This window comes from Podarcis filfolensis (genome assembly GCF_964270895.1).
Source record: "Podarcis filfolensis genome assembly, chromosome: 16".
Lineage (NCBI taxonomy): Eukaryota > Metazoa > Chordata > Lepidosauria > Squamata > Lacertidae > Podarcis > Podarcis filfolensis.
This window is the reverse complement of record NC_139620.1, coordinates 15,851,657-15,865,507: the sequence shown is the minus strand read 5'-3', so window position 1 is coordinate 15,865,507 and position 13,851 is coordinate 15,851,657. Positions and strand designations below refer to the sequence as shown.

Sequence of the window (13,851 nt, the reverse complement as noted above, 5' to 3'; positions counted from 1 at the left end):
TATGAAGAAAACCTGCAGAAGGGACATGGAAAAAAGTTAAGAGCCTCGGATATAAGATCTCCAGGTTGATGGACCATATGGAATTGACGGAAAGGACTGGCAGAATCCGAAACCAGGGGGAGGAGATGGTGGAAGAAGATTAGAGAATTTAAAGTTTATATATAGAAATACTGTAAAATTAATGAATGATAGAAAAATGGTGGAAAGAAATTTTATGGCCTTAGCAGAAATGTTATAAGGAGTTAAGCATATATAAGTATTTTAGTTTTAATGATAAAAAATATGTCAAGATATTTATAATATGACAGAAAATAGAGAAAGATGGAAAGGATTTGCTGAAACAATTAATAGAAGTGGAATACAAAAAGGGAGGTGAGAGGAAGTCGAGGAAACAAGGGAATGAAAGATAGAGTATGGAAAAGGTGTGTTGTATGTTTTTAAATGGTTATTGTTTTGTTTTGTTTAGGGTTAAGGTGGGTTAGGGTTATGTTTAGTTTAGTTTAATGTGTTTAGGTTGTGTTTTGTATTGTTTATATATTGTATTGTATTGTTTTTGCTTTCTTTCTTTGTTTTTTCTCTTTTGTTTTTTTTCTCTTTTCCTTTTCTGTAAACTTTAAAAGTAATAAATATTATTTAAAAAAAACAAAAAACAAATTCAAACCCTTCAGCTTAGCCGCAAGGCTCACTAGGCGGCCTTAGGCCACGCACTATTCTCTCAGCCTCGCTTGCAGGGTTGTTGTGTGGACGGAAGCGGAGCTGGGTGGGAAACTCATTGATGCAGCTGAGCTCCTTGGAGGAAGGGTCATTTGCGAGTTGCCCACAGGTAAACAAGCTATCATTGAAGGGCTCCGGCTTTTGCCTCTTTGGTGACGGAACGTGAGAAGAAGAAAAAAAATTCACCCATCATTTCGAGGGAGAGGGCGGGGCGGGAACCTCCGTCCTTTTAAAGTCAGGAGACAAGCGAGATTAGCAAAGAGCGTCTCTCTCTCAGGCAAGTTCAGACCTGGGACTGTGAAACAGGTGTGCTGGGGGTGGGCACCAAGGTTTCGTGCGGTGAGGCCTGCGGGCCGACAGGGCTTTGCTTGCAAACGCTCCCTGGACGCCGCCAGACACCTCTTTGGGCTCCAACAGCCAGCCAGGAGCTTCTCTGGGGCTCCAGCTCCATGGATGTCTCTGCTGGTTCATCCTTTTCTCATCCAGGCCGGGCGCCTGGGCTGAGCAGACAGACTCCTCTCCTCCTGACCACGGGCCTCTTCTCGGAGATGGTTTGAATGTGGTTCATCTCACTCGTGTTTGGAGACGGCAGAAAGCAGGAGCAGCTGCTGGAGCAGCCATGAAGAAGATGTTCTCCTGTTCCAGCAATCAAGTGGCGGTGAGTTCTGAGCACTGCTTGGTTATTAATCTCCGTTTCTGTTGCTTGCAAGTGGCTCTCATTCTGAAATAAAAGTTTGTGTGGAATAGGCAGGTGGCAAAACAAAGAGTACTCCTGAGCATGAGCAGAGTGCGTTCCCTTGAGACTATCATAGAACAAACACCCACCCCGCATGCACATGTGGTTCAGCAACAAGACGTAAGGAAAATGGCCATGTGTCCAACTTGCCCTCCATTTCAATGAATCCTCCATTTGAAGGTCTGTCCAGGCCAAGTCTGGCTTGAGGAACCTTAGAAAAGAAGAGCAGGTAGTTGTGGTGCTTGTTAGCAGCACCTGGAGAACAGCAGCCTGAGTAGGCAAGCATACAGATCACTGAGTGCAGCCTTTCCCACTGTTTAGTTATTATTACATTTATAACCCATCTCTCCTTCAAGGAGTTCAAATGGTTGTACAGTACATAGTTCTTTTCCTCACCATGTAATCTTCACAACAACCCTGTGAGGTCGGTTAGGCTGAGAGTGTGTGACTGGCCCAAGGTCACCCAGTGAGCTTCATGGCCAAATAGGAATTTGAACCCTGGTCTCCCAGATCATAGTCCAACACCCTATCCACTACACCACACTGGTACTATGGGGAGAAGTATAGTGGTACCTCGGGTTACATATGCTTCAGGTTACATACGCTTCAGGTTACAGACTCCGCTAACCCAGAAATAGTGCTTCAGGTTAAGAACTTTGCTTCAGGATGAGAACAGAAATCGTGCTCTGGCAGCCCGGCGGCAGCAGGAGGCCCCATTAGCTAAAGCAGTGCTTCAGGTTAAGTACGGACCTCCAGAACGAATTAAGTACTTAACCTGAGGTACCACTGTATTGCATTTCTTTTAATTATCTCTATATTTATATTTATATAGTCATTATCTATATCTGCATCGCTATGCATACAAATTAACCCATTTGAATGTTATGCCAAATGGCGGCTTCTCTTGACCTCTTTTTGCAGCAGGGGCATAAGCTGCCGCCACCCTAGCTATAAGTTTCGCCAACCCAGAGGCTAGTTTCTGTGGAGCAGCGTTTGCCGATTGGCGAATGAGGACAACGCAAACCTTTGGATGAACCAGTGGGAGACTGTGGGGTTAATTGACTGACTTAATTAAACTCAATAGTTTGAATGGGGTTTTGAGTAAAAGCACAACTAACTGCTACTATTTTGAATTTTATTGTGTTATTATCTTCCTTAGTGGGTCGTGCAAATAATGCTTTTGATAGGGTAGGGGGGTAGGCATTGGAGATGAGTTTATGGAACAAAGGGGCGCCCCTGCCCCCCCAAAAAAGGTTTGATCTAGAAGGTCCAGACTGAGTAAGCCACCAGCCTCTGCCCTCTTTCCAAGTCTAGAATAATGACAGAATCATGCAGAGATGGGAAGAGAAAGGATCAAGGTGTAAGTCTGTCTGAGCCTGGGATTGGGGAGGCAGCGTGCAAGATTCAGCCTGGCAAGACCCTGCTGCCCATAGTAGCACAGACTCTCTGGGCGGGTCTGCTCCTCAGCTCCCCTCTCCCAATTAACCTCCATCTCCAAGGCTCAGTGATGGAAGGGAGTGCAGAGGGAGGAAAAGAGCTGGGCTGGGCCCTGCAATTCAGGGTCTAGGATGCTCCTGACCTGACAGCTCTAGACACGAGTTGCGTTTGTAAACCAGTTTCTCCCGCTGAGGTACCTGTGTCCTTCAGGACAAACCAGTGGCAGCCTCTCTCAAAAACTACTTGGCCAGTCTCCTTTTATTGTTTCCAGGGATATCAGCAGAGGACAGGGGCGTCTGGTTTGTGGAGCCAATAACTCCTGGCTGCATAAACAGGCCATGCATTTAATAATATAACAACGTGCAACGTGTGGGTGGCTGTTTCCAATAAAGCACAGTGTCACACTTTTCTTGTTCATTTAAAAAGAGGCTCCATTCAGGTTGCCAACGTTTTAATCAATTCCTGTTCCTTAAAGGGCCACTTGGCCTGATGATGATATTACTATAATAATAGGTAATCGTGTCTGTCTCCATGCGACAAATAATAATAAAAAACTTTACTGGGTGGTTTATCCTGATTAAGTTGCTCTTGTGCCTTTAAGAGCAAGCATGTCTGCTTTTGTAGTTCTTCCTGGTCAGTTGGCAACCTTACTTCACAGAGGCCTGAGGTATCTTTCAGGGCAAACCATTGCTCTTGTCTGTGCAGAACACTGGGGATATATGACGGCAAGTCGTTTTCCCAGATTCCTAGGAGCAGGCTGGAGATCGGTGGTGCATGAAAGGCACTCTGCACGTGTTCAGAGGCACTGTTCTTCATTCCACAGGATCTTGATCTGAGTCCTTGCGCCAGTGTGGCGTTGTGGTGAGAGTGTCAGACTAGGACCTGGGAGACCAGGGTTCAAATCCTCACTTGGCCATGGAGCAGGCTTGGTGACTTTGAGCCAGTCACACTTTCTCTCAGACTAACCCACCTCGCAGGGTTGTTGTTGGGGAATAAATGAGAAGGGGCAGAACCAGCTAAGCCACCTTGAGCTCCTTCGAGGGAGAAAAGGTAGCTTATAAATGCAATCAATCAATCAATCAATCAATAACAAGTCCCAGCTCAGATGAGGCCACGATGGGAAGGCTGACACACACACTCAGTTCAAAGCAAAGCATGACCAACTGGAAGTCTCAGCATGAATTCCTTTCTTGACATGAGGCTTTGCTCAGTCTTGCTCCATCCTGCCTTTGGGGTGTATCCACTCCTGGGGACGACTTGCGTTTAGCATGAAATTGGCCCTGAGCAAAGTGACTTCGAGGCCTGACAAACAGGCCTGGTCATGGCAGCTTATCTACTGCTCTGACGTCAGCTCTCTGGGCTGATCTTGTTCTTTGCATGGGGAGACAAAATAAAATCGGGTGATCATCAGCCCTGCAAAGGCACATTCCTTCACTTTTTGACATCTGCACATCTTACCAAAATTTTATTATTGAAACCAAGGGACCTGTCCAGTGACTTAGACAGCAGAGACTGAGGGGTTCAAGAAGACCACCAAGTCTTCTCTCAGAACATCTTTATCCTGGATCCCAAATGGGCACCAACTGCTTGTGTTTTTTGGTCACGACGGAGAGCTCTCTACACATGCTCAGGAATCCTTCGCTTGCCCAAATTGCATTTCCTGCTTATGGCTCCTTAAATTTACGATATCCATTGTGCATTTTTTTTAAGAACAGGAAGAGCAGTTATGAAATGTCGGTGCATCCTAACATTTCTCTAGAGGAAAATATCTTATAATTTCACCCTGAATAGCGGTGGCCTGGTTTGAAAGAGGACCTGGCTCCTGTGCCTTTAAAGAGAGCTGGGGAGAAGGCAGAATTTAAGCCAGCGCAGATTCTCTGTCTGCCCCACAGCTGCCTGAAATGACAAGCAGCACCAATCTAAAACCTTCTCTTCTCCAGAAGGTACATCACCCTAGCCTTTCTCTGTATCTGCCTTAAGCATTTTTTTTTGTTCTTGCAAGGCCCCATACCTTAAACAGCTGTGTTTACAGGCAAAAATTCAGCAGGTGGGCATTTCTGTGGGGATGCAAAACAGCTGGGATAAGTTCTCAGGAACCTTGCAGCTTAGCAAGAGCAGTTGTGATGCAATGGTTAGAGTACTGGGAGACTTGGGTTCAAACTCCCACTCAGCTACAAAACTTTAGTAGGTGACTTTGGGCTAGCTGCTTTCTCTCAGCTTCACAGGGTTGTTGTGAAGACAAAAGCAGGGGGAGCTCTGCACGCTATCCTGATTCCCCTGGAGCAGTGGTGGCCAAACTCGGCCCTCCAGATGTTCTGGGACTACAACTCCCATCATCCCCAGTTAACAGAACCAGTGGTCAGGGATGATGGGAATTGTAGTTTGGCCACCACTGCCCTGGAGGAAATGGCAGGTTGAAAGCAAATGCATAGGAGCTATAGTGGAGAAAATGACTTAGAAATTGAGGGTTGTTTTTTTTTACAAGCACTAGAGCCCTTCAAGCATTTTTTATATGATTTGGCATTCTATGATTATTTTATTCATTCTAATTCATCATTCTAGGGGCCTGTTTTATGCTTTTGTTACTCCTCTTTTAATTTTCACCTGTTCTTATAACTCTTCTCCCTGTTTTATATTCATTATAAAATGAAATTAAAACTTTACAAAAAAAGAGAGAGAGAAAAAGCAAATCTATTAATAGTCATAATTGTCCAACGAAAGCAGACTTCCCCTTTGCCTTTCTGGGAATGGAGAGAACTGAGAGTGAAAGGTCCCAGCTGTATCTTGTAGGAGGACTGTGTTTTCCCAGCGTAATTAGAACTTAAGCAACAGCGGGGTGTGTGGCCCTTGTGAAATGTTGCCCTCCGCAAACTCTGGGCGTGTTGCTCCGTCAGCAAGGGCATTCAGAACCGGATTGTCTCCAAGCACATTCTTTGCCCATCTTCACGGAGCTGCTGAAACAGATCTGCTTAAAATAAAAATCCCCAAACTGAAGGGACAAGTGAACCTTTTAACCAAAAGCACGACACCCTCCAACCCCAAAAGAAAGCCTTAATTTATTTTCTTTGGCTTGATTTCCTGCCCAGGCAGCTGCAGGGCTTTGCCTTTTATATATATGGATTCTCCTTCGTTGGAGGTTTTTAAACGGCGTTCTGTCCGGGATTCTTTAGCTGCGATTCCTGCATTGCAGGGGGTTAGACTAGATGGCCCTTGGGGGTCCCTGCCAACTTTGCAATTCAGTGATCTTTGGCAGTATGTGAAGGGGCTGTATCCTGAATCTCCCTCTCTTCTACCTTTAGGGGTGTGTGTGTGTGTGTGTGTGTGTGTGTGATTGAACCCCTTTTAAGCTTTGCCAGGCTGGAGCCCTGTTTTCCTTGGAAAGAAATGAGCTAGAGGCTGCCTGTGAATGTCTAGATCTCTATATCCATCTCAACAAAGGCTATCTTTGCACTGCTGCCTGAAACCCTGTTGCCTCCTGCACAGCTTCATGCCACCTTTTTTTTTTTTTTTTTTTTTTTGAGACCTGCGCTTTCCCAAGGCAACTTATTCCAGGGCAATTAACTACAGTATATATTTTCTGGGAAATTTGCCAAGCCGCTTGGAGGCAGTGTGTGATGTTGCAAAAAGAATGGCTGTCATGGGAGAAAGGAGAATGGCCGTCGGCCACCTGTCCTGTGTGGGATGGAGCCGGGCGATGAAATAAAAATAACATTTTTCCACATTCCGCATTCCAGCTTTGAGGCTCTTTCCTCTTTTATTACTGGCTTGAATGGCGGTTACTAAGCAACGTGGAGTCCATGGCTCTCCCTAGATCTTCCTCTTGATCAGAAGGGATCTCCTGTCTTCCCTGATTACTAGAATTTTTTGGAGGGTATTCCTCCTGACAACAACAACAACAATCTATCACTGCATGATATACCTTATGCCATAGCTGTCAACTTTTCCCTTTTCTTGCGAGGAATCCTATTCGGAATAAGGGAATTTCCCTTAAAAAAGGGGAAACGTTGACAGCTATGCCTTATGCCTTTAATGTAGCCATTTCCATTCATTTTACTTAAACACAGAATTGTAGAGTTGGAAGGGATCCCCAAACATCACTGAACTAGATCCCTGCAATGCAGGAATCACAGCTATAATCCCAGATCACCCAACCTCTCTTAATGAAAACCTCCAGTGAAGGAGAAACTACCAACTTCCAAGGGCTCTTGCCGTCAGAAAGTTCTTCCTCAATGTTTTTGTATTTCCCCAGATAACATCAGTGGCGTAGCGTGGGGGGTGCAGGGGGTGCCGGCCACACCGGGCGCAACATCTGGGGGTTAGGGTTAGGGGGTGCAAATCCACGGGTTAGGGGGCGCAAATTACTTGCCTTGCCCCGGGTGCTGACAACCCACGCTACGCCACTGGATAACATTCATTAACTTAAAGTGCAAGCTGTCATCAGAGGAAACGTTTTGATTAAGACATTTTCTTCAAGTTTAACTGGCTTAAGAATAATTCCCAATTTCCAGGGAATTGTAATGCTGTTGAGATGGGAACGTGGTCAAGAAATCACAGGTCCTTTCTCTCCAGTGAACAACAGTTTCAAGGATTGTTTGGGAGAAGGTTGATAAGCAGGTGTTATACAACCGGTAGTCAGGATTAAGAGGTCAGATTCCCTATCATTCTTAGAGCAGACCTCTTGAAATCAGGACAACAGTGATTTTAATGTGTCTACTCTTGAGTATGACTAATGTTGGCTTATACAGTCGTACCTTGGTTCTCGAGCACATCTCAGGTTAAGAACCGTTTCAGGTTAAGAACGGACCTCTGGAACGAATTAAGTTCTTAACCCGAGGTACCACTGTATTTATATTTTAATAATGCGGTGCTATGGCTTTTCATTTGTAAAGGGTTATAAATTGATGAGCTGTGGTTCCTGCATCGGGGTGGGTTGGACTAGATGATCCTTGGGGTCCCTACAGTTCTATGATTCAATTCCAGTCCTGCAGAATGGCCAACATCCGTGCTCACTTTCACCCTTGCTCATCTCAGGGGAGCAGGTCTCTCTTCTGGCACAGAACAGCCCCATGGTAAGCCTCCGACACTAAATGGCTGCTTTCCTTATCTCATGACAACCAGGTAGAGAGCTGGAACAAGCATGACCAGAAGCTTTTTGACGCTGTCGAGAAAGGCGATGTGGGGCGCGTATCCGTCCTCGCTTCCAAGAAGACAGCCAAAGCCACCAAACTGAATGCCCTGGGGCAATCTGCGTACGTAAGTTTTCCCTGCCTTCTTGTTTGCAGGCTCTGCAAAGGACAAGGCGGTCTCTTGGGTAGGGTTGCTGGGTGAGGAGCATCCCAGACCCTGAGATTTCAGGGCCCAAACCTGGAGACCTAGGGGCAGCCCCTGGTGATGTCACAAGGCATACAGCCCTGGTGATTCTTCCCCTGCGCTCCCACCTACCACTGAGCCCTGGAGACGGAGGTTAATTGGGGGGAGGGGGACGGAGGGGTGGAAGGAGATGACCTGGAGGGGAAATTAGGCAGCTGGCTTCCTGCAACATTTACGTCCTGAATTTGCACTGTACTTACATATTTAGCACATGCAAATTTGTTTCTGTGGGCTAATAAGCACATGCCTCTGGATCCAAGGAAACAGCTGCTTTCAGTGTTGACACCTGATCATAGTATGATTAGCCAACTAAATTGATGCTTGGTGAAAACTGAAGTGATTAGGAGCCTGAGGTGGAGAAGTTTTAGCAGATTGCATTGCTGGTGATGATTTATTTCACTGTCTAAAGCTGATGATGGATTTGGGGGGGGGGGTGAGAGGGGAATCAAGAATGGCTCTGCCTGGTTCAGGATCCTGCTTTTTCTTTTTTATTGATTTATTAATGAACAAAAGTTCAAACATAACAAAAATACAACAAGAAAAATAACCAAAGATTTAAACCATAAAATGTCACAGCCCAGAAGGGCAAAAGTACCAAAGATCTAGCGCAGCTCCAAAGGGATAATAAAGTATTAACTCATAACAAAGATTCCCTTTACAAATAATAAAGATCCATACAAAATAAAAGTATTCTCCACCTGTGAGTTCCTCACTTGTTGAGAATAAATGTTCTACATAGCGTTAAATGAGCCAGACATTTTCATATGCCGATGGCACTGAACGGCAATCTGATCGCGTGAAGAAACAAAACCACCCCATATATCAAAAAATGGTCATTTGAGCTCTGCTCAAAGATCAGTAGAGTTGGAAGAGACCACAAGGATGATCTTGTCCAACTCCCTGCAATATAGGAATCTTTTGCCCAGAGTGGGGCTCAAACCCACAACCCTGAAATCAAGAGTCTCACGCTCTTCTGGCTGAGCTACCCACTGGGGTACTTTTAGTTTACGAGACATCCGGAAAATATTTCTTGTCAAGATCCCGCTTTTTCCTCTTCCTTGCAGATTCCACCTGGCGGCCTCCAAGGGCCTCACGGAATGCCTCACCATCCTGCTCTCTCATGGGGCTGATGTTAATGATAAGAATGACGATGGTAGGTGTCATAGGGGGAGCGATTCTGTAACAGGGGAGCGAGTGTGCTTACCGCCCTCCCACAAGATTAAAAACCCACACAATCTCATATTCTTGAGAACATCGTTGGATAAGAAGTGGGATACAGCATAGTTGTTCCAAAACCACGTTGCTTTTCAATCCGTTTTGATGTTTCTTTACAGGGCTCTCAATGGCTACCAGCCACAAGGGGAATGCAGTCGGAGGCAGCAAAGCTTCTGAACCCTAGTTGCAGGGAACAAGGCAGGGAGAGGGCTCTTGTGCACTCTGGAGAGGGTGCTTGGCCACTGTGAGAACAGGATCCTGGACTAGATGGGTCACGGGCCTTAAAAACAGACTGTCTGTCCAGCCTCTCAGCCAGGGAAGGGGAGTTTGGCTTGGTGGGTCTGCGAGTGCCCAGCAAAGTGGAGAGTGGCTCTTGCAAAGCACCCTCCTTTGCTGCCTTTGATTCAATCCACAAGTAAGCGCCAAGTGCTTCTGAAGCATCAAGGGCAGAGTTACCACTTTGTTTCTGAATCTGCTCCAGCAGAGTCTCAACAATGGCACACCCAGCCTCCCCTGGAAGAAAAGGCCTGGCTCTTCCCTTTCCGCCACCGTTTGTCATATTTTGACTTCTCCTTCCTTCTGTCTTTCTAGGCAGCACTGCCCTGCATTTATCCACCATCGCTTGCCAGCCTCAGTGCGTGAAGGTCCTTCTGCAGGTAAATAGGACACCCACGTTTACATCTTCGTGCGGCACGTACATAAACTGTGGAACTCCCTCCCACAGAAAGCAGCAGTGGCCACCAACTTGGTTGGTTTTAAAAGAGGATTGGACAAACTCAAGTCTATGGGTGGCTACTAGCCAGGATGGATGTGCTCTGCCTCCATGTTCTGGGGCATAAAATGCTTCTGAATGACAGTTGCTGGAAACTGCAGGAGAGGAGAGGGCTCTTGTGTTCGGATCCTGCTTGCGGGATTCCCACAGCCATCTGGTTGGCCGCTGTGAGAACAAAATGCTGGACTAGATGAGCCACTGGCCTGATTCAGCAGCCTCTTCTTATGGTCCTATGTTCCTTTCTATCAGGGGTAACAAGGATTTAACGTTGAGGCAGGCTTTAATCTTGAATGTGGTTTTTGTGCCAGTGGTTCAGCCTTGAAACATGGGAGGTGCAAAGAAGAGAGTCTGCCTGGGGGTGTGCAGAGGGAGCTTTCAGCTTGGTGGGGGTGACAGGTTGTGCAGGCCTAAGGGGCTGGGCTGAGGATTTTTTTGCTGCCTGAGATTTTTGCCCACCCCGCAACCCCATGTGTTACCTTGTGCTGAACCATATAAAAAGAGCACATGAAGAACAGTGTAACCTTGTGCAGCTATACTTTGAAGTAAGCCCCAATGAATCCAGCAGGACTTACTCCCAGGTAAGCGGGCATATATAAAAAGCATTACAGTATTCAGAATAGCAGTTCCTACAACCCACCAAGGAAGATAATAACACAATGAAATGCAAAACGGTAGCGACTAATTGCACGTTGATTCAAAATCCAGTTAAAACTATTTAGTTTAATTAGTTCAACAAAATAGATTCAACTTGATCCAGTGACACTGCTTCTCAAAGTCTGGGAGTCATTTACACCTCCAGAAGCCGCTCCACTTCCTTCCCCCACTTTCTTGCCTCCCCCTCGCAGGTAACCCCATGGGGCCCAGGGGGCGCTACCACCCACTTTGGGGAACCACTGCTGTAAATGATCAAGAGCAGACCAGTATTTTTTTGTTTGTTTTCATTTTCAGTGGCTCAGTCTATACAAGGTTAAGTGTGAAAGCACAAGTGTGAGGGTCCTTAGAGAGGAGGCCGCAGCTGCATAATCCCACCTTCAGTCCTGCTCCTGTGAGCTGAGCATGTCGTCCAAACCTGGGCCTGTGGTTTAGTTATGAGACAAACCATAAGGCCCCAGAAAACCTGGCTCCCAGCAGGGTGACATCAGGAAGACCAGAGAAGTAATGGAGCCACAGTTTCTTCTCTGGGACATTCACACATTTGCACTGTGCAAATGCACAAACCAGGTCCATGTCTGCCCTTAATAATAAAACCTAAAATTCTCTAAGAGGTGTATGATTTATTAAAAACAGCAAAATAGGCCCTGCTGATGGGAAGCCAGAAGGCTCTCATTGCATTTTCTGAAAAAATAATGATACATTTTAGCAGGTCCCAGGGCTGGTTTCAACAATTTAAAATTCAGAATTAGAAACAGTTAAAACAGACTACAATCTGGGTGGGTGGGTCCTGAAAATATGCATCTCAAGTGCCAAAAACCAGGTTTTCAGCATTTGCCTAAGGCTGTACCGTGAAGGTGCCAGGCACAGCTCCATGCGATAAAAGTTCCACAACTGAGGAGCCACCACAGAGAAGGCCTCTCCTGGGCCAGCACCCCATAGCCTCAAACTTCTGAGGGTGGTGGATAAATAAATTCGTTCGTTTTTATTTGTTATCAAATATTAAATCCCTGAGCCTGAAAGGCCTGTAATCAAACAAACCTTGCAGTAAAGCGAAGGAAAATAGATGGAAGGAAGAGGCAAACTTTTTCTATCCGCCACTGAGGAATTGTGGTCTCTGTCCCCTGATTGTCATCTGTCTGTGTGCCCCAAGCTGTCACCGCTGTTTTAAATAAAGCTCTTTGTTTTATAATATTACTGCCTGATCTTTAACGATAATCAACACCACTTGAAAACAGCCGCCCTCGCAGTGATGGAATAATTTCTGGGCCTAATCATTTCCCTGTGATTCTGCAAGGCACACCTGGGAGGCAGTTTCAACACGGAGGCAAAGGGGAAAATGAAGAGCTGGGTGGGGTGTGAAATCTTGCATTGAGAATCATTACAGCAAAAGGGAGAAAAGGGTGTGTTGATGTGAAGATCAGGAAAGCAGAGGGATTCCTGCTTGGCGGCTTATCATCCTTTGAGTAGCCTCCAGGTCATAGAGGCCCAGGTACCCGTCTCTGTGCCAGCGATGCCTCTCTAAACAGCACCTTGGGGAGAGCAACAGAGTCGCTGATTAAGCGTTTTCTTCTTGAAGCCAGACATAATTCCTGCTGTTCCTAGATATTGGGGGGGGGGGGGAAGAAGGTGGAAACCTTTGGCACTAGGATGTGTCCATAAATCAAAATCTGCATCAATGCATGCAGAGCATGTATGATGTGCTTGTCGTTTCCTGCAATGAGATGGATGCTGCATCCTACAACCTGGACCATCAGAATATTCCATGGAAATACATTTTGCATCTCAGATGCTGAGGCTGGCAGAGGAGGCCCTTTTCGTGGTTCCTCTGCCCTCTGAGAGCCTCAGGGTGGTGGTGTTGGCCAGGGAGAGGGCCTTCTCTGTGATGGCCCCTGAGCTGTGGAATTCCCTCCCCATGAGGATTTAAAAGCACTAGACGACCCTTAGGATCCCTTCCACAACTCTACAATTTGATGATGATGATGATGATAATTTATTATTTATACCCCTCCCATCTGGCTGGGCTTCCCCAGCCACTCTGGCGGCTTCCAACAAAATATTAAAATACAGTAATGCATCAAACATTAAAAGCTTCCCTAAACAGGGCTGCCTTCAGATGTCTTCTAAAAGTCTGGTAGTTGTTGTTCTCTGTGACATCTGGTGGGAGGGCATTCCACAGGGTGGGCGCCACTACCAAGAAGGCCCTCTGCCTAGTTCCCTGTACCTTGGCTTCTCACAGTGAGGGAACCACCAGAAGGCCCTCAGCGCTGGACCTCAGTGTCGGGTAGAACGATGGGGGTGGAGACGCTCCTTCAGATTTTACTATGATTTTACTGAATTGGTTTGTGACACTGCTGTTTGGGGGCGGGGGGTGCTGCTACTCTGAGCCTTCAGGTTGTGGCAAGTTATCAATGCCAATGAAATGCATTTTTTAAAACAACAACAACAACAACTTCTTTCTTGCAGCATGGAGCCAATGAAGACTGTGTAGATGGGGAGAACCGGACACCACTACATTGGGCGGGTGAGTCCTTAAATGATTCAAATCAGGTGGAGGTCACCTAGGGGAGCAGCATTTGAATCAATAATCAAATCCTTGAGCCAGACCCCAAAGGAAACCTGGGATCCTTCTCAGCGTGGGAGACTTCCTAAAGTGCTAAAGTTGATCTTCCTCCCTCCTGCCTGGAGCATCAAATAACAGCTCAGGCCTTTTGCAAGAATGTTCAGCCCAGGCTTCCTCAACCTCGGCCCTCCAGATATTTTTGGCCTACAACTCCCATGATCCCTAGCTAGCAGGACCAGTGGTCAGGGATGTTGGGAATTGTAGTCTCAAAACATCTGGAGGGCCGAGGTTGAGGAAGCCTGGTTCAACTCTTTGGGGCACAAGTATCCTTTAAACTTTTGCCAACATGTAGTGAAGCACTTGCTTCAGGCTAAATTAAAACACATCAGTGGA

At 46.3% G+C, this 13,851-nt stretch overlaps 1 protein-coding gene across 2 annotated transcripts in view; it reads left to right on the top strand.

The window, feature by feature from the left end:
- Positions 1 to 727: 727 nt before the first annotated feature.
- ANKRD35 (ankyrin repeat domain 35) overlaps positions 728 to 13,851 on the top strand; it is a 28,228-nt gene continuing 15,104 nt past the window's right edge. Inside the window, exons 1-5 of one of the 2 annotated variants that reach the window (XM_083590898.1) lie at positions 728 to 1,372; positions 8,006 to 8,136; positions 9,322 to 9,410; positions 10,064 to 10,128; positions 13,362 to 13,419. In XM_083590898.1, coding sequence (XP_083447024.1) covers positions 1,334 to 1,372; positions 8,006 to 8,136; positions 9,322 to 9,410; positions 10,064 to 10,128; positions 13,362 to 13,419 — 382 coding nt within the window. In that variant the 5' untranslated portion in view covers positions 728 to 1,333. Of the gene's footprint in view, positions 1,373 to 8,005; positions 8,141 to 9,321; positions 9,411 to 10,063; positions 10,129 to 13,361; positions 13,420 to 13,851 lie in introns of both variants that reach the window. The other variant, XM_083590899.1, reaches the window with a different exon arrangement.